The 23,668-nt window shown below is 41.2% G+C and overlaps 1 protein-coding gene across 2 annotated transcripts in view; it reads left to right on the top strand.

Moving 5' to 3' along the window:
• The window catches only part of rdh8a (retinol dehydrogenase 8a), a 40,827-nt gene that overhangs the window by 10,939 nt on the left and 6,220 nt on the right, over positions 1-23,668 (top strand). Inside the window, exons 1-2 of one of the 2 annotated variants that reach the window (XM_061982272.2) lie at positions 14,901-15,050; positions 15,155-15,316. In XM_061982272.2, the coding sequence (XP_061838256.1) occupies positions 15,166-15,316 (151 nt within the window). In that variant the 5' untranslated portion in view covers positions 14,901-15,050; positions 15,155-15,165. Of the gene's footprint in view, positions 1-14,900; positions 15,051-15,154; positions 15,317-23,668 lie in introns of those variants that run through there. The other variant, XM_061982271.2, reaches the window with a different exon arrangement.

Here is a 23,668-nt window from a genome sequence, read left to right as displayed (position 1 = left end):
AATACGGTGAAATGACTGAAAACACGTTTTTATATTCTAATTTCTTCAAAATAGCCACCCTTTGCTCTGATGACTTTTTTTTTGCACTTGAAGCTCATTGATGAAAACCATTTCAGGTGACTACCTCTTGAAGCCCATGGAGAGAATGCCAAGAGTGTGCAAAGCAGTAATCAGAGCAGACGGTGGCTATTTTGAAGAAACCAGAACATAGAACATGTTTTCAGTTATTTCACCTTTGTTTGTTAAGTACATAACTCCACATGTGTTCATTCATAGTTTTGATGTGACAATCTACAATGTAGATAGTCATGAAAATAAAGAAAAAGAGAAGGTGTGTCCAAACTTTTGGCCTGTACTACATTTTAAGGAAGTTTTGAACAGTAATCATAAAATCGATACTGATTCTACAACACATCTATTTTTTTAGGCAGCTTAAAAAAAGAACATTCCATAACAGAGTACTTCTTGTACCTAATATCTTTTACTAGCTAAGGTGGATTTCTTAAAAACAGCAAAGCACTTCTGTGCTTATAGAGCAGTGTTTTTCAACCACTGTGCCGCGGCACACTAGTGCTGTGTAAAAACTCAGCAGGGGTAACCACGTAATACTCCACGCCAGTAGGTGGCAGCTGGTAGTTAATTGCTTTGCAAAAGTCGGAATGTGTCGGGTGAGACGAGGATGGTTTGTTGTGATCCCAATACGCAGACCACAGCGGGAGGCAGCGTGCAGGTAAAAAAGGTATGTTTTGCTTAAACCAAAAATGAACAAAAGGGAAAGGAATATGCAAAACGAAATAAAACTGAACTGGCTACAAAGCATACTTGCCAACCTTGAGACCTCTGATTTCGGGAGGTGGGGGGAGGGGGTGGGGGTGGGCGGGGTCGGGGTGGGACGGGGGCGTGGTTGGGGGCGTGGCTAAAAGGGGAGGAGTATATTTACAGCTAGAATTCACCAAGTAAAGTATTTCATATATATATATATAAGAAATACTTGACGTTCAGTGAATTCTAGCTATATATATATATATATATATATATGTATATATATATATATATATATATATATATATATATATACGGATGTACTTTGTGGACGCCGTAAGTTTTTGCTGTCGTCCAGCATTCTGTTTCTGTTTACTTTGTAGCATACTTGCCAACCCTCCCGGATTTTCCGGGGGACTCCCGAAATTCAGCGCCTCTCCCGAAAACCTCCCGGGACAAATTTTCTCCCGAAAATCTCCCGAAATTCAGGCGGACTCAGGTCCTCATGGGTTTATTGTTAGGCAGTTTCATTAACGTCCTCCCAACGCGGCAACAATATATATATATTTATTTTATTATATGTATATATATCTATTTTATTATATATATATATATATATATATTTATTTTATTATATGTATATATATATATATTTATTTTATTATATGTATATACATCTATTTTATTATATATATATATATATATTTATTTTATTATATGTATATATATATATATATATATATATATTTATTTTATTATATGTATATATATATATATACATATATATATATATATATATATTTATTTTATTATATGTATATATATCTATTTTATTATATATATATATATATATATATATATATATATATATATATATATATATATATATATATATATATATATATATATAAATACTTGATTTTCAGTGTTCATTTATTTACACACATACACACACATAACACTCATCTACTCATTGTTGAGTTATGGGTTGAATTGTCCATCCTTGTTCTATTCTCTGTCACTATTTTTCGAACCATGCTGAACACCCTCTCTGATGATGCATTGCTGTGTGGCACGCACAAAAAGTGCTTTCATCAAAATGCACTAGATGGCAGTATTGTCCCGTTTAAGAGTGTCACAACATTGCTTGTTTACGGCAGACGAACTGCTTTACGGTAGACAAAAACGTGACTGCTGTTGTTGTGTGTCGTTGCCGCGCTGGGAGGACGTTAATGAAACTGCCTGACAATAAACCCACGAGGACCCTGAGTCCGCCTGAATTTCGGGAGAAAATTTGTCCAGGGAGGTTTTTCGGGAGAGGCGCTGAATTTCGGGAGGGTTGGCAAGTATGCTACAAAGTAAAACAGAAACGGAATGCTGGACGACAGCAAAAACTTACGGCGTCCAAAAAGGATAGCAACAACATAAATAGCCTTGCTTGCTAACACAAAGCAGATGCGGGGGAATAGCGCCAACAAAACAAGAAGTGCCACCAAAACAACAGCGCAAGACAAGAACTAAAGCACTATACAGGAAACACACCAACAAACTCAAAATAAGGCACGACGACCTGGTGGAGTTTTCATTGTTTAACGTTTTCTGCTGGTGGAAAATGAAAAAAATGTGCCTTGCCTCAAAAAAAGGTTGATATAGAGGATCTTTGACCAGCGTATTTTGCTTGAGCAACATTTTCTAAAGGAATTATAATTGCTACTTACATTTACAGTCAGCGAGGTCATGGATAATACTGTATATAATTATAATTTTGGAGTACCACAAACTCCATGGTTCCCTTAGGTGGCGTTTTTTTAAACCTATGATCAGTGAAGGTGACCCCAATCTTTTCTTAAGAACCTTTAGGAGAAGCCGATTAAATATTGCATTAGTCGCCGAGCACGAAGAAGCACTAAGTGTTGTGTATGGAACGCTCTGTGGTTCCTTCAAGAATGTTCAGGCGACCCAACAGTAATTCCTGCTGGCGCAACTCGGGAGAACAATGGCTCTCTTGTTCGCTCCTTAGCCCAAACATGCGTTTCTTTTTGCTGCTCCGCAGACTTGCAAATGCTTGGCGCTTTGTGTGTCATCTGTAGCGCGGAACACATTTGAGGACTCGCAGGGTGTGCACTTCGCTATCGTATAACACACATAGCACGGCACTCTCCCTGTACGCCCATATATGGGACCCGCGGTCTGTGGGGGGGTGAATGTAAAAAGCCAATTCATTAATTAAAGCTGCAAGCAGCATTGGTCGGGCCCGCGTATTTGGCAGGTGCTAGTCCTAAGTGTCCCAATACTTTTGTTCAGTTTTCGTCATAAGTGTCCCAATACTTTTGTCTACTTTTAGTCCGAATTGTCCCAATACTTTTGTGTAGTGTACCTACTAGAGATGCGCGGATAGGCAATTTATTTCATCCGCAAACCGCGGCAGAAAGTCGTCAACCATCCGCCATCCACCCGATGTAACATTTGATCAGAACTGCACCCGCCCGCCATCCGCCCGTTGTTATATATCTAATATTAATAAAAAAATAAAAAAAAGGGTGAAAACTACGCGAATTGCACCTTGTGCAGACAAGATTTTTCGATCGGACACGGAGGAATTAGCGATGTAAAAGACCACGTTGGGACAAAAAAACACAAGTCTAATGCCGTTGCTAGCGATACAAGTGGAAAACTTTCAACGTTTTTCGTCGCCCAAACAGATTCTTTGGATGTGATAAATGCCGAAGTTTTATTTACGGAGGCAATAATTGAGCATGGACTTCCAATCGCACTGGCTGATCACATGGGACAGTTAATAATGTAATGCAACCTTTAAAAATCATTACGCGGTGATCGCGATCCCAAAAATAAACTTTTCTTGCATGATAATGTCCAGAAAAATTTGCTTTATATTACTATAGAGTCCTTTTAACGAATGAGTTTGATGGTTTATCACAAACCTTAAATGAAAGAAGTCCTTTGTTCTCCTGCAGCATGGCCTTGCTTCGTGTTTGGTGCGCAATCCTGTCGGCTGTATTTCACAGCACGACATACTGTTAAAAGTGTTTATACTATTTATACTTTCAATGAACAAATTGAAGTCTTGTGAAAGGTTGACAGGATAACTGGCATTAACTGTCAAAATAATTTCAAACTATTGAAGTTAGCTTACAGAATAAACATGTCAATCAACCCATATGATTTTTGCTGTAATATTTTTGTGTTGAAAAGTCACTGTGACTGATAGAAAAGTGATGGTTTTAGCAACATTTTAACCTGTCTGAATGCTAATAATCATTTTGCGTCGGGGGGTGAAGCCCTGAACCCTCCACCAGGACTTTGTCCTGGACCTACCGGGGCCTGCGGCCCTTGGACCCTGGCTACTAGGTTTTTCTGATTTAAAAGTTGGCAGGTATGGTGAGGTTATAAAGCTTTTGCCTGTTAAAGAAAGGAGACTGATCCAACGCAGCACAGACTTGCGCGTGCCACGCTGTCACGACCCAGACGCACACCAGTGCGCAATCATATGGGAGCCGCGCTGAGCGCACCTCCAAGCGCGTCTCGCTGCCGGCGACGGCCAGGTATGGGCCCACGCTCCAGCGCCATCCATTTTCAGGGCTAGTTGATTCGGCAGGTGGGTTGTTATACACTCCCTTAGCGGGTTCCGACTTCCATGGCCACCGTCCTGCTCTCTATATCAACCAGGGTGAGCCCCACCCCTTTCGTGAGCGCACTGCGCGCGGAGTGACCCCTGTTACGCGCCCCCGGCAACAGGGGTGGCAAGCAGGTAAGCTGCGCGGGCGGAGCGCGCGGAGTGACCCATGTTACGAGCCCCCGGCCACGGGGGTGGCGGGCAGGTAAGCTGCTTACCTGCTGCGCGTGACGCCGGCCGCGGCGAAAGCGGACGAGGCGGGGTGTCGGTGCGGTGGGCGCGGTAGTGACCCTGGACGTGCGTCGGGCCCTTCTCGCGGATCGCCTCAGCTACGGCTCCCGGTGGGGCCCTCTCGGGGGAAGGGGCCTCGGTCCCGGACCCCGGCGAGGCGTCCCTTCTCCGCTCCGTAAAAGTGTCCATCTCTTTTTTTTTTTTTTTTCTGTTGTGGCATATGCTGCAGGTGCCTGCTCGTTTTTCGTATGTGGGTAACAACATTTAACTATGTATATATATTTCCGAATTGGTTTAACTGCCACCCGCAAAAAAAAAATAAAATAAAAAATCTAATTAATCCGCCCGACCCGACCCGCGAGCGGATAAAATCTTATTTTTTTAAATTTCATCCGCCCGATCCGCGGATAATCCGCGGACTCCGCGGTTGTGTCCGCAAACCGCGCATCTCTAGTACCTACCTTGTCTGCATTGTGTGGGCACGCTGGTGCTCCCTGCTTTTAAGCAGCCATCTTGAAAAGACAGCATAGCAGCAGCATCAGCGCAGCGGTTCTTTGAAGGCTCATAAAATCAAAACCGGAGCAGATTTTCAAACTCTTTCGATAACTTTTAATCAGAAGGGTTCAATCTCTCTCCTGTGTTAGTTTGAAGCCCAAACGACAAACGCGCTCAGAGGAGATAATGTTTGAAGAAAGGTGACCGGTTTTTACAAAAATTTTGTTTTGAAGGGGGAATAGCAAACTTCCTGTTGATTTTTGCTGGGGGTTGTCAATTTATGAAATGTAGGTCCAAGTGAGACCTACTTCCGAGGAGCAGTTTTTTTTGCGTTTTATTTAAAAATTGCAGTAGAGCGCAATTTTTAGATTTAGGGTTAGGTTTTTTTTTTTAGATCGCAATGTTTGCCAGTCCTGATGTGTGCGTTCAGTTTGGTGAGTTTTGAAGCATGTTAAGGGGGTCAAAATACAGCTCAAAGAGGCAAAAGTGACTGTTTTTAGTACTTTTTTGTCTTGAAGGGGGAATTGCCAACTTCCTGTTGATTTTTGCCCAAGAATATACAATTATGAAATCTAGGTCTAAGTCACACCTACATAAAGGTTTTTGTTTCATGTCTCTCCAACCTTCCTAGTGGGAGTTACAGGCAGTCTAGTTTTTTCTTTTCGTAGGGGGCGCTAGAGCGCAATTTTGAGTTTTGAGGTTTGGTTTTTTGATAAAAGGTTTTGCCGTATATTACTGATGTGTGTGTACAATTTGGTGAGTTTTGAAGTATGTTAAGGGGGTCAAATTACACCGCAAAGTTGCGGAATAATAATAATAATAAAGAATAAAACCTTACAAATTCAATAGGTCCTTATGTCCCATTGCATAAGGACTCCCTTCGGGAGTCCTTTTGCAATGGGCCATGCGGGCCCTAATTAAGGACTGAAAGAAAGAAGCTTCATATCAAATTGTAGCACACGCTTATTCCTAGCCCCTTCCTGCTTTGGCTCTGATAAAAATATAATGGTCAATTTTACCTGGATTTTTTTACTGTCCCCTGTGGCGCACAGCATTTATTAGGGCCCGCATGGCCCATTGTATAAGGACTCCCTTTGGGAGTCCTTATGCAATGGGACATAATTTGTAAGGTTTTATTAGGGACCGCAATGTCCCTTTGGGACAGAGGACCCTATTGTATTTTGTGCGTTTTATTATTATTATTATTCCGCCGCCTCTTTGAGCTGTAATTTGACCCCTTTAACATGCTTCAAAACTCACCATATTTGACAAAAACATCAGGACTGGCGAAAATTGCCATCTAACCAAAAAACCAAACCCCAAAACTCAAAATTGCACTCTAGTGCCCCCTAGGAAAAACACAGACAAAACTGCTTGTAACTTCCGGTAGAAATGTTGTAGAGACATGAAACAAAAACCTCTATGTAGGTCTGACTTAGACCTAGATTTCATACATTAACATCTTTCAGCAAAAATCAACAGCAATTCCGATTCAATTCCAATTCAGATTTTCAAACTCTTTCGATAACTTTTAATCAGAAGGGTTCAATCTCTCTCCTGTGTTAGTTTGAAGCCGACACGACAAACGCACTCAGAGGAGATAATGTTTGAAGAAAGGTGACCGGTTTTTACAAAAATTTTGTTTTGAAGGGGGAATAGCAAACTTCCTGTTGATTTTTGCTGGGGGTTGTCAATTTATGAAATGTAGGTCCAAGTGAGACCTACTTCCGAGGAGCAGGTTTTTTTGCGTTTTATTAAAAAATTGCAGTAGAGCGCAATTTTTAGATTTAGGGTTAGGTTGTTTTTTTTTTAGATCGCAATGTTTGCCAGTCCTGATGTGTGCGTTCAGTTTGGTGAGTTTTGAAGCATGTTAAGGGGGGTCAAAATACAGCTCAAAGAGGCAAAAGTTACTGTTTTTAGTACTTTTTTGTCTTGAAGGGGGAATTGCCAACTTCCTGTTGATTTTTGCCCAAGAATATACTATTATGAAATCTAGGTCTAAGTCACACCTACATAAAGGTTTTTGTTTCATGTCTCTCCAACCTTCCTAGTGGGAGTTACAGGCAGTCTAGTTTTTTCTTTTCGTAGGGGGCGCTAGAGCGCAATTTTGAGTTTTGAGGTTTGGTTTTTTGATAAAAAGTTTTGCCGTATATTACTGATGTGTGTGTACAATTTGGTGAGTTTTGAAGTATGTTAAGGGGGTCAAATTACAGCGCAAAGTTGCGGAAGAAGAATAATAATAAAGAATAAAACCTTACAAATTCAATAGGTCCTTATGTCCCATTGCATAAGGACTCCCTTTGGGAGTCCTTTTGCAATGGGCCATGCGGGCCCTAATTAAGGACTGAAAGAAAGAAGCTTCATATCAAATTGTAGCACACGCTTATTCCTAGCCCCTTCCTGCTTTGGCTCTGATAAAAATATAATGGTAAATTTGACCTGGATTTTTTTACTGTCCCCTGTGGCGCACAGCATTTATTAGGGCCCGCATGGCCCATTGCATAAGGACTCCAAAAGGGAGTCCTTATGCAATGGGACATAAGGACCTATTGAATTTGTAAGGTTTTATTAGGGACCGCAATGTCCCTTTGGGACAGAGGACCCTATTGTATTTCGTGCGTTTTATTATTATTATTATTCCGCCGCCTCTTTGAGCTGTAATTTGACCAATTTAACATGCTTCAAAACTCACCATATTTGACAAAAACATCAGGACTGGCGAAAATTGCCATCTAACCAAAAAACCAAACCCCAAAACTCAAAATTGCACTCTAGCGCCCCCTAGAAAAAACACAGACAAAACTGCTTGTAACTTCCGGTAGAAACGTTGTAGAGACATGAAACAAAAACCTCTATGTAGGTCTGACTTAGACCTAGATTTCATACATTGACATCTTTCAGCAAAAATCAACAGGAATTCCCCTTTCAAAACAAACATTTACTAAAAACAGTCATTTTGCCTCTCTGAGCTGTAATTTGACCCTCTTAACATGCTTCAAAACTCACCAAACTGGACACACACATCGGGACTGGCAAAAATTGCGATCTAATAAAAAACCCAACCCCAAAACTCAAAATTGCGCTCTAGCGGCCCCTAAGAAGAAAACACAGACACAACTGCTCCTAGGAAGAAAACTCAGACAAAACTGCCTGTAACTTCCAGTAGAAATGTCTAAGAGACATGAAACAAAAACCTCTATGTAGGTCTCACTTAGACCTACATTTCATATAATGACAACCCCCAGCAAAAATCAACAGGAAGTTTGCAATTCCCCCTTCAAAACAAAGGTTTTGTAAAAAACGATCACCTTTTTTCAAACATTATCTCCTCTGAGTGCGTTTGTCGTGTCGGCTTCAAACTAGCACAGGAGAGAGATTGAACCCTTCTGATTAAAAGTTGACCAAAGAGTTTTAATTACTGCTCCGGTTTGGATTTTATGTGCCATCAAAGTCGGTCCCGTCCATCGCTGCTTGCAGCTTTAATTGTTCTTTATTCTTTATTCTTCCGCCGCCACTTTAAACTGTAATTTGACCCACTTAACATGCTTCAAAACTCACCATATTTGACCCACACATCAGGACCTGCGAAAATTGCCTTTTTTGAAAAAAAACGAAACACAAAACTCAAAATTGCGCTCTAGCGCCCCCTACGGAAAAAAAAAACTAGACTGCCTGTAACTCCCACTAGTGAAGTGAAGTGAAGTGAATTATAGAAGGTCGGAGAGACATAAAACAAAAACCTTTATGTAGGTGTGACTTAGACCTAGATTTCATAATTGTATATTCTCGGGCAAAAATCAACAGGAAGTTGGCAATTCCCCCTTCAAGACAAAAAAGTACTAAAAACAGTCACTTTTGCCTCTTTGAGCTGTAATTTGACCCCCCCTTAACATGCTTCAAAACTCACCGAACTGAACACACACATCAGGACTGGCAAAAATTGTGATCTAATAAAAAAACCTAACCCCAAATCTCAAAATTGTGCTCTAGCGCAATTTTTTAATGAAACGCACAAAAAACTGCTCCTCGGATGAAAAAACTGACAAAACTGCCTGTAACTCTCCCTGGGAAGGTCGGAGAGACATGAAACAAAAACCTCTATGTAGGTCTCACTTAGACCTACATTTCATAGATTAACAACCCTTAGCAAAAATCAACAGGAAGTTTGCAATTTCCCCTTCAAAACAAAATTTTTTTATAAACCGGTCACTTCTCTTCAAACATTATCTCCTCTGAGCGCGTTTGTCGTTTCAGCTTCAAACTAACACAGGAGAGAGATTGAACTCTTCCAAATATAAGTTATCGAAATAATTTTTCTAACTGCTCCGGTTTTGATTTTATGAGCCTTCAAAGAACCGCTGCTGCGCTGCTGTTTTTTTAAGATGGCTGCTTAAAAGCAGGAACCACCAGCATGCCCAGACAATGCAGACAAGGTAGGTACACTAGACAAAAGTCTTGGGACACTTCAGACTAAAAGTAGACAAAAGTATTGGGACACTTAGGACTAGCACCTGCCAAATACGCGGGCCCGACCAATGCTGCTTGCAGCTTTAAATTTTTTTTATTTTTTTTTTCTAGTTGGAACATGCATACGATACAATATCATGCATCACACATGTCCAGTTGTTTCATTACAGTACATCCGAAAAGGAGCAGGAAGAAGCAGAGCTTAATTAATCCTACCACTTTTTCATACCGTAGCAATTGTATCCCATTTCCTTGTTCTCTGTAACAGAAAAGTGACCAAATAAATAATATGCCATAGTAAGTATACAAATATTAAATACATAAATCATTTTTGTCTCAATACAAAAAAAAAGGGTCGAAGATGTAGTTTGAACCGTCTCTTAAAGTGAATCCGTTCCATAATTTAATTCCACATACAGATATACTAAAGGTTTTAAGTGTTGTACGAGCATGCACATGTTCTAAATGTTAAATTATTATTTAAACTAAAAATAAAAAAAATCAATCAATGTTTATTTATATAGCCCTAAATCACAAGTGTCTCAAAGGGCTGCACAAGCCACAACGACATCCTCGGTACAGAGCCCACATAAGGGCAAGGAAAAACTCACAACTCAGTGGGATGTCAATGTGAATGACTATGAGAAACCTTGGAGAGGACCTCAGATGTGTTTTATTGTATTAGTTTTTTGTAGAGTCGTCAAATGCAGTAGGGTTCCTTGCACTACAAACAATTACCGTATTTTTCGGACTATAAGGCGCACTTAAAATCCTTTCATTTTCTCGGAAAAACGACACAAAATACGTTTTTAAATGATCAAATATGTTTTTGTTGTTATCGTAACCGTTTTTTGTTGATTGGCCAGAATAAATGACATGGTTTTATTGTATTAGTTTTTTGTAGGGTCGTCAAATGCAGTAGGGTTCCTTGCACTACAAACAATTACCGTATTTTTCGGACTATAAGGCGCACTTAAAATCCTTTAATTTTCTCCAAAAAAATGACACAAAATACTGTTTTAAATGATCAAATATGTCTTTGTTGTTATCGTAACCAATCTTTGTGGATTGGCCAGAATAAATCACATGGTTTTATTGTATTAGTTTTTTGTAGGGTCGTCAAATGCAGTAGCGTTCCTTGCACGACAAACAATTACCGTATTTTTCCGACTATAAGGCGCACTTAAAATCCTTTCATTTTCTCTAAAAAAACGACACAAAACACTGTTTTAAATGATCAAATATGTCTTTGTTGTTATCATAACCGTTTTTTGTTGATTGGCCAGAATAAATCACATGGTTTTATTGTATTAGTTTTTTGTAGGGTCGTCAAATACCGTAGGGTTCCTTGCACTACAAACAATTACCGTATTTTTCGCACTATAAGGCGCACTTAAAAATCCTTTCATTTTCACAAAAAAACGACACAAAATACTGTTTTAAATGATCAAATATGTCTTTGTTGTTATCGTAACCGGTCTTTGTGGATTGGCCAGAATAAATCACATAGTTTTATTGTATTAGTTTTTTGTAGAGTCGTCAAATGCAGTACTACAAACAATTACCGTATTTTTCCGACTATAAGGCGCACTTAAAAATCCTTTAATTTTCTCAAAAAAACGACACAAAATACTGTTTTAAGTGATCAAATATGTTTCTGTTGTTATCGTAAACGATCTTTGTTGATTGGCCAGAATAAATTACATGATTTTATTGTATTAGTTTTTTGTAGGGTCGTCAAATGCAGTAGGGTTCCTTGCACTACAAACAATTACCGTATTTTTCGGACTATAAGGCGCACTTAAAATCCTTTCATTTTCTCAAAAAAACGACACAAAATACTGTTTTACGTGATCAAATATGTCTTTGTTGTTATCGTAACCGATCTTTGTTGATTGGCCAGAATAAATTACATGATTTTTTTGTATTAGTTTTTTGTAGGGTCGTCAAATGCAGTAGGGTTCCTTGCACTACAATCAATTACCGTATTTTTCCGACTATAAGGCGCACTTAAATTCCTTTAATTTTCTCAAAAAAAATGACACAAAATACTGTTTTAAATGATCAAATATGTCTTTGTTGTTATCGTAACTGTTTTTTGTTGATTGGCCAGAATAAATCACATGGTTTTATTGTATTAGTTTTTTGTGGGGTCGTCAAATGCAGTAGGGTTCCTTGCACTACAATCAAATACCGTATTTTTCGCACTATAAGGCGCACTTAAAAATCCTTTCATTTTCTCGAAAAAACGACACAAAATACTGTTTTACGTGATCAAATATGTTTTTGCTGTTATCGTAACCGATCTTTGTTGATTGGCCAGAATAAATCACATGGTTTTATTGTATTAGTTTTTTGTAGAGTCGTCAAATGCAGTAGGGTTCCCTGCACTACAAACAATTACCGTATTTTTCGGACTATAAGGCGCACTTAAATTCCTTTAATTTTCTCAAAAAAAATGACACAAAATACTGTTTTAAATGATCAAATATGTCTTTGTTGTTATCGTAACTGTTTTTTGTTGATTGGCCAGAATAAATCACATGGTTTTATTGTATTAGTTTTTTGTGGGGCCGTCAAATGCAGTAGGGTTCCTTGCACTACAAACAATTACCATATTTTTCCGACTATAAGGCGCACTTAAATTCCTTTAATTTTCTCAAAAAAAATGACACAAAATACTGTTTTAAAATATCAAATATGTCTTTGTTGTTATCATAACCGTTTTTTGTTGATTGGCCAGAATAAATCACATGATTTTATTGTATTAGTTTTTTGTAGGGTTGTCAAATGCAGTAGGGTTCCCTGCACTACAAACAATTACCGTATTTTTCGGACTATAAGGCGCACTTAAATTCCTTTAATTTTCTCCAAAAAAATTACACAAAATACTGTTTTAAATTATCAAATATGTCTTTGTTGTTATCGTAACCGGTCTTTGTGGATTGGCCAGAATAAATCACATGGTTTTATTGTATTAGTTTTTTGTAGAGTCGTCAAATGCAGTAGGGTTCCTTGCACTACAAACAATTACCGTATTTTTCCGACTATAAGGCGCACTTAAAATCCTTTCATTTTCTCAAAACTCGACAGTGCGCCTAATGTACGGAATAAATCTCGTTGTGCTTACTGACCTCAAAGCAATTTTATTTGGTAAATGGTGTCATGATAAGTGTGACCATGAATTGATTAACGTGGACCCCGACTTAAACAAGTTGAAAAACTTATTGGGGTGTTACCATTTAGTGATCAATTGTACGGAATATGTACTGTACTGTGCAATCTACTAATAAAAGTCTCAATCAATCAAAAAAAAAAAAACAGTAGATGGCAGTCACACATTAGAGATACGTGTAGAGTGCAATATGACGCCAGTAAACAACACCAAAGGAGAGAATATAGAACATTCACAATGTCAATGTGTCAATGTCAAAATGTTTTTTGACTTTGATAAACAGCTACTGAAGTGGTTGGTCGCCATGATCCACTATGGACTGGACTCTCACGCTATTACGTTAGATCCACTATGGACTGGACTCTCACTATTATGTTAGATCCACTATGGACTGGACTCTCACTATTATGTTAGATCCACTATGGACTGGACTCTCACAATTATGTTAGATCCACTATGGTCTGGACTCTCACACTATTATGTTAGATCCACTATGGACTGGACTCTCACAATATTATGTTAGATCCACTATGGACTGGACTCTCACTATTATGTTAGATCCACTATGGACTGGACTCTCACTATTATGTTAGATCCACTATGGACTGGACTCTCACTATTATGTTAGATCCACTATGGACTGGACTCTGACACTATTATGTTAGATCCACTATGGACTGGACTCTCACAATATTATGTGGGATCCACTATGGACTGGACTCTCACAATATTATGCTAGACCCACTATGAACTGGACTCTCACACTATTATGTTAGATCCACTATGGACTGGACTCTCACTATTATGTTAGATCCACTATGGACTGGACTCTCACACTATTATGTTAGATCCACTATGGACTGGACTCTCACAATATTATGTTAGATCCACTATGGACTGGACTCTCACTATTATGTTAGATCCACTATGGACTGGACTCTCACTATTATGTTAGATCCACTAGGGACTGGACTCTCACAATTATGTTAGATCCACTATGGACTGGACTCACACTATTATGTTAGATCCACTATGGACTGGAGTCTCACTATTATGTTAGATCCACTAGGGCAGGGGTCGGCAACCCGCGGCTCCGGAGCCGCATATGCGGTTCTTTGATCACTCTGATGCGGCTCAGCTGCATACTTGCCGAAACCCCCGATTTTCCCGGGAGACTTCCGGATTTCAGTGCCTCGCAGAAAACTCCCGGGATTAATATTCTCCAATTTTCACCCTTGCAGTAACATTAAGGTCGTGTTGGTACGGCATTTAGCGCCCTCTACAATCTGTGTTAACAGCGTGCCAGTCCAGCCTCTTACTATTTGCATCTTCTGCTTGCACACGTAGGCGACAGCAAGGCATACTTGTTCAACAGCCACACAGGTTACACTGACGGTGACCGTATAAAACAACTTTAACACTCTTACTAATAATGCGCCACACTTTGAACCAAAACCAAACAAGAATGACAAACACATTTGGAAGAAAATCTGCACCTTAACACAACAGAAACACAACAGAACAAATACCCAGAATCCCATGCAGCCCTGACTCTTCCGGGCTACATTATACACCCCTGCTACCACCAAACCCCGCCCCCACCCCAACCCTGCTCCCTCACACATCAATCGTGACTTAGGGCTATATAAGTAAACATTGATTGATTGATTGATCAGTTTGCAGTCATGTAGTGACCAAATATGCCTGATACGCAGCTGATAAGGTAAATAAAGAGTTTATAACAACAACATTTTTGGTCATTCTTTTCAAATGTGTTGATTTCCTTAAAAATGTCCTGAGATCTTTCAGTCTAGGGGGTTTTAAAGTTAAAGTTAAAGTTAAAGTACCAATGATTGTCACACACACACTAGGTGTGGCGAGATTATTCTCTGCATTTGACCCATCACCCTTGATCACCCCCTGGGAGGTGAGGGGAGCAGTGGGCAGCAGCGGTGGCTGCGCCCGGGAATCATTTTGGTGATTTAACCCCCAATTCCAACCCTTGATGCTGTATAAAGGGAGATGTTCCATTTGCAGTACTAAAGTCCAGCAAGTATCAGCGCTCCAATGTCAACATGACATGTTTACCTGGGCTGACCCACATCGAGCTTGACAAGCACACCTGACGCCGTCACTAATCATTTTGTCAGCTCACGGCGTGTTAAGTTCAAAGGGAATCAGATCTGTGTCCCGTGAGGCGTCGCCGGCGCAGGAACTTTGACCCGCCCGGCTGACTTTGAGACTGTTTGTGTGTGTTGAGGAAGTCACAAGTCAATGGTCTCTGGGGTCAGTTATCTCCTTTCTACACCAGCTAACGAGATCTAGTGGGACCTGTGACTGTCTTCATGAGGAGGATTTGACAATATGATCCGTGTGTTCTCTCCTTGTAGTCGTCGCCACGATGCGGGACCTGAAGAAGAAGAGCAAGCTGGTGGAGGCGGCGGGCGACGCCTACGGGAAGAACCTGGTGTTGCTCCCGCTGGACGTGTGCAGCAACGAATCGGTCAAGCAGTGCGTCGACAACATTAAGGACCGCCATATTGATATCTTAAGTGAGTGAAGTAGGACTTTACATACTTTTGCCTTATTAGTGTAAGATTGCATGTTTAGTGTGGTTTCCGTCCTGGTCGTGGAACTGTGGACCAGCTCTATACTCTCGGCAGGGTCCTCGAGGGTGCATGGGAGTTTGCCCAACCAGTCTACATGTGCTTTGTGGACTTGGAGAAGGCATTCGACCGTGTCCCTCGGGAAGTCCTGTGGGGAGTGCTCAGAGAGTATGGGGTATCGGACTGTCTGATTGTGGCGGTCCGCTCCCTGTGTGATCAGTGTCAGAGCTTGGTCCGCATTGCCGGCAGTAAGTCGGACACGTTTCCAGTGAGGGTTGGACTCCGCCAAGGCTGCCCTTTGTCACCGATTCTGTTCATAACTTTTATGGACAGAATTTCTAGGCGCAGTCAAGGCGTTGAGGGGATCCGGTTTGGTGGCTGCAGGATTAGGTCTCTGCTTTTTGCAGATGATGTGGTCCTGATGGCTTCATCTGGCCAGGATCTTCGGCTATCGCTGGATCGGTTCGCAGCCGAGTGTGAAGCGACTGGGATGAGAATCAGCACCTCCAAGTCCGAGTCCACGGTTCTCGCCCGGAAAAGAGTGGAATGCCATCTCCGGGTTGGGGAGGAGACCTTGCCCCAAGTGGAGGAGTTCAAGTACCTCGGAGTCTTGTTCACGAGTGAGGGAAGAGTGGATCGTGAGATCGACAGGCGGATCGGTGCGGCGTCTTCAGTAATGCGGACGCTGTATCGATCCGTTGTGGTGAAGAAGGAGCTGAGCCGGAAGGCAAAGCTCTCAATTTACCGGTCGATCTACGTTCCCATCCTCACCTATGGTCATGAGCTTTGGGTTAGGACCGAAAGGACAAGATCACGGGTACAAGCGGCCGAAATGAGTTTCCTCCGCCGGGTGGCGGGGTTCTCCCTTAGAGATAGGGTGAGAAGCTCTGTCATCCGGGGGGAGCTCAAAGTAAAGCCGCTGCTCCTCCACATGGAGAGGAGCCAGATGAGGTGGTTCGGGCATCTGGTCAGGATGCCACCCGATCGCCTCCCTCGGGAGGTGTTTAGGGCACGTCCGACCGGTAGGAGGCCGAGGGGAAGACCCAGGACACGTTGGGAAGACTATGTCTCCCGGCTGGCCTGGGAACGCCTCGGGATCCCCCGGGAGGAGCTGGACGAAGTGGCTGGGGAGAGGGAGGTCTGGGCTTCCCTGCTTAGGCTGCTGCCCCCGCGACCCGACCTCGGATAAGCGGAAGAAGATGGATGGATGGATGGATTGCATGTTTAGGCGCAAACCCTTATTTTGCACATTGTTATAAATAATAAAACACTTAATTGCTAATAATGAGCCAACCAATTTAGTAGATGCCGTGCCCATATTATTTTCCCGATGTAAACAAACGGTCTATTATCAACAGTGTTGGGTTAGTTACTGAAAACCAGTAACTAGTTACAGTTACTAGTTACTTTGTTTCAAAAGTAACTCAGTTACTAACTCAGTTACTTACACCAAAAAGTAATGCGTTACTGTGAAAAGTAACTATTTAGTTATATATATATATATATATACATATATATATATATATATATATATATATATATATATATATATATATATATATATATATATATATATATGTACCGGGGGCGGTATAGCTCGGTTGGTAGAGCGGCCGTGTCAGCAACTTGAGGGTTCCAGGTTCGATCCCTGCTTCCGCCATCCTAGTTACTGCTGTTGTGTCCTTGGGCAAGACACTTTACCCACCTGCTCCCAGTGCCACCCACACTGGTTTAAATGTAACTTAGATATTGGGTTTCACTATTTAAAGCGCTTTGAATCACTAGAGAAAAGCGCTATATAAATATACTTCACTTCATATATATATATATATATATATATATATATTTAGGGACCGAGGACCTTATTGTATTTCTAGCGTTTTATTTTTTTATTTCATACACTGACAACCCCCAGCAAAAATCAACAGGAAGTTTGCAATTCCCCCTTCAAAACAAAAGTTCAGTAAAAACAGTCAACCTTTCCCCTTTGAGCTGTAATTTGACCCCCTTAACATGCTTCAAAACTCACCGAATTGGACACACACATCAGGACTGGCGAAAATTGCGATTTAATCAAAAAACCAAACCCCAAAACTCAAAATTGCGCTCTAGCGCCCCCTAGGAAGAAAACAGACAAAACTGCCTGTAACTCCCAGTAGGAATGTCGTAGAGACATGAAACAAAAACCTCTATGTAGGTCTCACTTAGACCTATATTTCACACACTGACAACCCCCAGCAAAAATCAACAAGAAGTTTGCAATTCCCCCTTCAAAACAAAAGTTGTGTAAAAACAGTCACCTTTTTTCAAACATTATCTCCTCTTATAAATGTTATAAATATAAAAATGTGACATACAAATAAATCAAGAATTTGTATAAATAAACGTGTATTTGTAAATATATTTTTGAGATTGGAATATAAATATGCTTGATTTTGTATTTGTATTGAATTTGCATATGTGGATTGCTTTTTTGCTTTTGTGTCGATGAGACATTCCTCCCACAAACAATAGGGCGTTTTTTTTGAGCCAAGGCACATTTTTTGCGTTGAAAAAATCCGCAGGCACACCACCAGCAGAAATCATTAAAAAAAAACGCAACTCGGTTGACAGTAAAAAGTTGTGGTCGCAATTGTTGGATATGACTTTAAAGCATAACCAAGCATGCATCGATATAGCTCTTGTCTCAAAGTAGGTGTACTGTCACCACCTGTCACATCACACCCTGACTTATTCAGAGTTTTTTGCTGTTTTCCTGTGTGTAGTGTTTTAGTTCTTGTCCTGCGCTCCTATTTTGGTGGCTTTTTCTCTTTTTTTGGTATTTTCCTGTAGCATTTTCATGTCTTCCTTTGAGCGATATTTTTCGCATCTGCTTTGTTTTAGCAATCAAGAATATTTCAGTTGTTTTTATCCTTCTTTGTGGGGACATTGTTGATTGTCATGTCATGTTCGGATGTACATTGTGGATGCCGTCTTTGCTCCACAGTAAGTCTTTGCTGTCGTCCAGCATTCTGTTTTGGTTGACTTTGTAGCCAGTTCAGTTTTAGTTTCGTTCTGCATAGCCTTCCCTAAACTTCAATGCCTTTTCTTAGGGGCACTCACCTTTTGTTTATTTTTGGTTTAAGCATTAGACCATACTTGCCAACCCTCCCGAATTTCAGTGCCCCTCCCGAAAATCTCCCGGGGCAACCATTCTCACGATTTTCTCCCGATTTCCACCCGGACAACAATATCGGGGGCGTGCCTTAAAGGCACTGCCTTTAGCGTCCTCCACAACCTGTCGTTACGTCCACTTTTCCTCCATCCCCAGTCACATAATATATGCGGCTTTTACACACATTTAAGTGAATGCATACTTGGTCAACAGCCATACGGGTCACACTGAGGGTGGCCGTATAAACAACTTTAATACTGTTACAAATATGCGCCACACTGTGAACCCACACCAAACAAGAATGACAAACACATTTCGGGAGAACATCCGCACCGTAACACAACATAAACACAACAGAACAAATACCCAGAACCCCTTGCAGCACTAACTCTTCCGGGACGCTACAATATACACCACCGTTACCACCAAACCCCGACCTCCCATCTCCCGAATTCGGAGGTCTCAAGGTTGGCAAGTATGCATTCGACACCTTTTTACCTTTTGTCTTTGCTCCACAGTAAGTCTTTGCTGTCGTCCAGCATTTTGTTTTTGTTGACTTTGTAGCCAGTTCAGTTTTAGTTTCGTTCTGCATAGCCTTCACTAAGCTTCAATGCCTTTTCTTAGGGGCACTCACCTTTTGTTTATGTTTGGTGTAAGCATTAGACACCTTTTTACCTGCACATTGCCTCCCGCTGTTTCCCACATCTACAAAGCAATTAGCTACCGGCTGCCACCTACTGATATGGAAGAGTATTACACGGATTGTCATGTCATGTTCGGATGTACTTTGTGGACGCCGTCTTTGCTCCACAGTAAGTTTTTGCTGTCGTCCAGCATTCTGTTTTTGTTGACTTTGTAGCCAGTTCAGTTTTAGTTTCGTTCTGCATAGCCTTCCTTAAACTTCAATGCCTTTTCTTAAGGGTACTCACCTTTTGTTTATTTTTGGTTCAAGCATTAGACACCTTTTTACCTGCACATTGCCTCCCGCTGTTTCCCACATCTACAAAGCAATTAGCTACCGGCTGCCACCTACTGATATGGAAGAGTATTACACGGATTGTCATGTCATGTCTTTGCTCCACAGTAAGTTTTTGCTGTCGTCCAGCATTCTGTTTTTGTTGACTTTGTAGCCAGTTCAGTTTTAGTTTCGTTCTGCATAGCCTTCACTAAGCTTCAATGCCTTTTCTTAGGGGCACTCACCTTTTGTTTATGTTTGGTTTAAGCATTAGACACCTTTTTACCTGCACGTTGCCTCCCGCTGTTTCCCACATCTACAAAGCAATTAGCTACCGGCTGCCACCTACTGATATCGAAGAGTATTACACGGATTGTCATGTCATGTTCGGATGTACATTGTGGACGCCGTCTTTGCTCCACAGTAAGTTTTTGCTGTCGTCCAGCATTCTGTTTTTGTTGACTTTGTAGCCAGTTCAGTTTTAGTTTCGTTCTGCATAGCCTTCACTAAGCTTCAATGCCTTTTCTTAGGGGCACTCACCTTTTGTTTATGTTTGGTTCAAGCATTAGACACCTTTTTACCTGCACATTGCCTCCCGCTGTTTCCCACATCTACAAAGCAATTAGCTACCGGCTGCCACCTACTGATATGGAAGAGTATTACACGGATTGTCATGTCATGTTCAGATGTACTTTGTGGACGCCGTCTTTGCTCCACAGTAAGTCTTTGCTGTCGTCCAGCATTCTGCTTTTGTTTACTTTGTAGCCAGTTCAATTTTAGTTTCGTTCTACATAGCCTTCCCTAAGCTTCAATGCCTTTTCTTAGGGGCACTCACCTTTTGTTTATTTTTGGTTCAAGCATTAGACACCTTTTTACCTGCACGTTGCCTTCCGCTGTTTCCGACATCTACAAAGCAATTAGCTACCGGCTGCCACCTACTGATATGGAAGAGTATTACACGGATTGTCATGTCATGTTCGGATGTACTTTGTGGACGCCGTCTTTGCTCCACGGTAAGTCTTTGCTGTCGTCCAGCATTTTGTTTTTGTTGACTTTGTAGCTAGTTCAGTTTTAGTTTCGTTCTGCATAGCCTTCCTTAAACTTCAATGCCTTTTCTTAGGGGTACTCACCTTTTGTTTATTTTTGGTTCAAGCATTAGACACCTTTTTACCTGCACGTTGCCTCCCGCTGTTTCCCACATCTACAAAGCAATTAGCTACCGGCTGCCACCTACTGATATGGAAGAGTATTATACGGATTGTCATGTCATGTTCGGATGTACATTGTGGACGCCGTCTTTGCTCCACAGTAAGTCTTTGCTGTCGTCCAGCATTCTGTTTTTGTTGACTTTGTAGCCAGTTCAGTTTTAGTTTCGTTCTGCATAGCCTTCCTTAAGCTTCAATGCCTTTTCTTAGGGGCACTCACCTTTTGTTTATTTTTGGTTTAAGCATTAGACACCTTTTTACCTCCATTTTGCCTCCCGCTGTTTCCCACATCTACAAAGCAATTAGCTACCGACTGCCACCTACTGATATGGAAGAGTATTACACGGATTGTCATGTCATGTTCGGATGTACTTTGTGGACGCCGTCTTTGCTCCACAGTAAGTCTTTGCTGTCGTCCAGCATTTTGTTTTTGTTGACTTTGTAGCCAGTTCAGTTTTAGTTTCGTTCTGCAAAGCCTTCCTTAAACTTCAATGCCTTTTCTTAAGGGCACTCACCTTTTGTTTATTTTTGGTTTAAGCATTAGAAACCTTTTTACCTGCACGTTGCCTCCCGCTGTTTCCCACATCTACAAAGCAATTAGCTACCGGCTGCCACCTACTGATATGGAAGAGTATTACACGGATTGTCATGTCATGTTCGGATGTACTTTGTGGACGCCGTCTTTGCTCCACGGTAAGTTTTTGCTGTCGTCCAGCATTTTGTTTTTGTTGACTTTGTAGCCAGTTCAGTTTTAGTTTCGTTCTGCATAGCCTTCCTTAAACTTCAATGCCTTTTCTTAAGGGTACTCACCTTTTGTTTATTTTTGGTTCAAGCATTAGACACCTTTTTACCTGCACACTGCCTTCCGCTGTTTCCCACATCTACAAAGCAATTAGCTACCGGCTGCCACCTACTGATATGGAAGAGTATTACACGGATTGTCATGTCATGTTCGGATGTACTTTGTGGACGCCGTCTTTGCTCCACAGTAAGTTTTTGCTGTCGTCCAGCATTCTGTTTTTGTTGACTTTGTAGCCAGTTCAGTTTTAGTTTCGTTCTGCGTAGCCTTCCCTAAGCTTCAATGCCTTTTCTTAGGGGCACTCACCTTTTGTTTATGTTAGGTTTAAGCATTAGACACCTTTTTACCTGCACACTGCCTCCCGCTGTTTCCCACATCTACAAAGCAATTAGCTACCGGCTGCCACCTACTGATATGGAAGAGTATTACACGGATTGTCATGTCATGTTCGGATGTACATTGTGGACGCCGTCTTTGCTCCACAGTAAGTCTTTGCTGTCGTCCAGCATTCTGTTTTTGTTTACTTTGTAGCCAGTTCAGTTTTAGTTTCGTTCTGCATAGCCTTCCCTAAGCTTCAATGCCTTTTCTTAGGGGCACTCACCTTTTGTTTATTTTTGGTTTAAGCATTAGACACCTTTTTACCTGCACGTTGCCTCCCGCTGTTTCCCACATCTACAAAGCAATTAGCTACCGACTGCCACCTACTGATATGGAAGAGTATTACACGGATTGTCATGTCATGTTCGGATGTACTTTGTGGACGCCGTCTTTGCTCCACAGTAAGTCTTTGCTGTCGTCCAGCATTCTGTTTTTGTTGACTTTGTAGCCAGTTCAGTTTTAGTTTCGTTCTGCATAGCCTTCCCTAAGCTTCAATGCCTTTTCTTAAGGGTACTCACCTTTAGGTTATGTTTGGTTTAAGCATTAGACACCTTTTTACCTCCACGTTGCCTCCCGCTGTTTCCCACATCTACAAAGCAATTAGCTACCGGCTGCCACCTACTGATATGGAAGAGTATTACACGGATTGTCATGTTATGTTCGGATGTACTTTGTGGACGCCGTCTTTGCTCCACAGTAAGTCTTTGCTGTCGTCCAGCATTCTGTTTTTCTTTACTTTGTAGCCAATTCAGTTTTAGTTTCGTTCTGCATAGCCTTCCTTAAACTTCAATGCCTTTTCTTAAGGGCACTCACCTTTTGTTTATGTTTGGTTTAAGCATTAGACACCTTTTTACCTGCACACTGCCTTTCGCTGTTTCCCACATCTACAAAGCAATTAGCTACCGGCTGCCACCTACTGATATGGAAGAGTATTACACGGATTGTCATGTCATGTTCGGATGTACTTTGTGGACGCCGTCTTTGCTCCACAGTAAGTCTTTGCTGTCGTCCAGCATTCTGTTTTTGTTGACTTTGTAGCCAGTTCAGTTTTAGTTTCGTTCTGCATAGCCTTCACTAAGCTTCAATGAATTTTCTTAGGGGCACTCACCTTTTGTTTATTTTTGGTTCAAGCATTAGACACCTTTTTACCTGCACGTTGCCTCCCGCTGTTTCCCACATCTACAAAGCAATTAGCTACCGGCTGCCACCTACTGATATGGAAGAGTATTACACGGATTGTCATGTCATGTTCGGATGTACTTTGTGGACGCCGTCTTTGCTCCACAGTAAGTCTTTGCTGTCGTCCAGCATTCTGTTTTGTTGACTTTGTAGCCAGTTCAGTTTTAGTTTCGTTCTGCATAGCCTTCACTAAGCTTCAATGCCTTTTCTTAGAGGCACTCACCTTTTGTTTATGTTTGGTTTAAGCATTAGACACCTTTTTACCTACACAACGCCTCCCGCTGTTTCCCACATCTACAAAGCAATTAGCTACCGGCTGCCACCTACTGATATGGAAGAGTATTACACGGATTGTCATGTCATGTTCGGATGTACATTGTGGACGCCGTCTTTGCTCCACAGTAAGTCTTTGCTGTCGTCCAGCATTCTGTTTTTGTTGACTTTGTAGCCAGTTCAGTTTTAGTTGAAAAACACTGCTCTAGAGGGCTCTCAGAATGTTAAAAACCGTATTTAGAAGGCCATAAGCAAGTATTTTTATGCACAAAATATTTAATTTAAAAGTTAAAACCTTTACTTGGCGGAAATTGGGTTAGCAATTAAAAGCGATAAACAGAGATGACTACACCGT

This window comes from Nerophis lumbriciformis, linkage group LG24, assembly GCF_033978685.3.
Source record: "Nerophis lumbriciformis linkage group LG24, RoL_Nlum_v2.1, whole genome shotgun sequence".
In the NCBI taxonomy this organism is placed as follows: Eukaryota; Metazoa; Chordata; class Actinopteri; order Syngnathiformes; family Syngnathidae; genus Nerophis; species Nerophis lumbriciformis.
The sequence above is the reverse complement of the archived record's forward strand: the minus strand, read 5'-3'. Positions and strand labels throughout refer to the sequence as shown.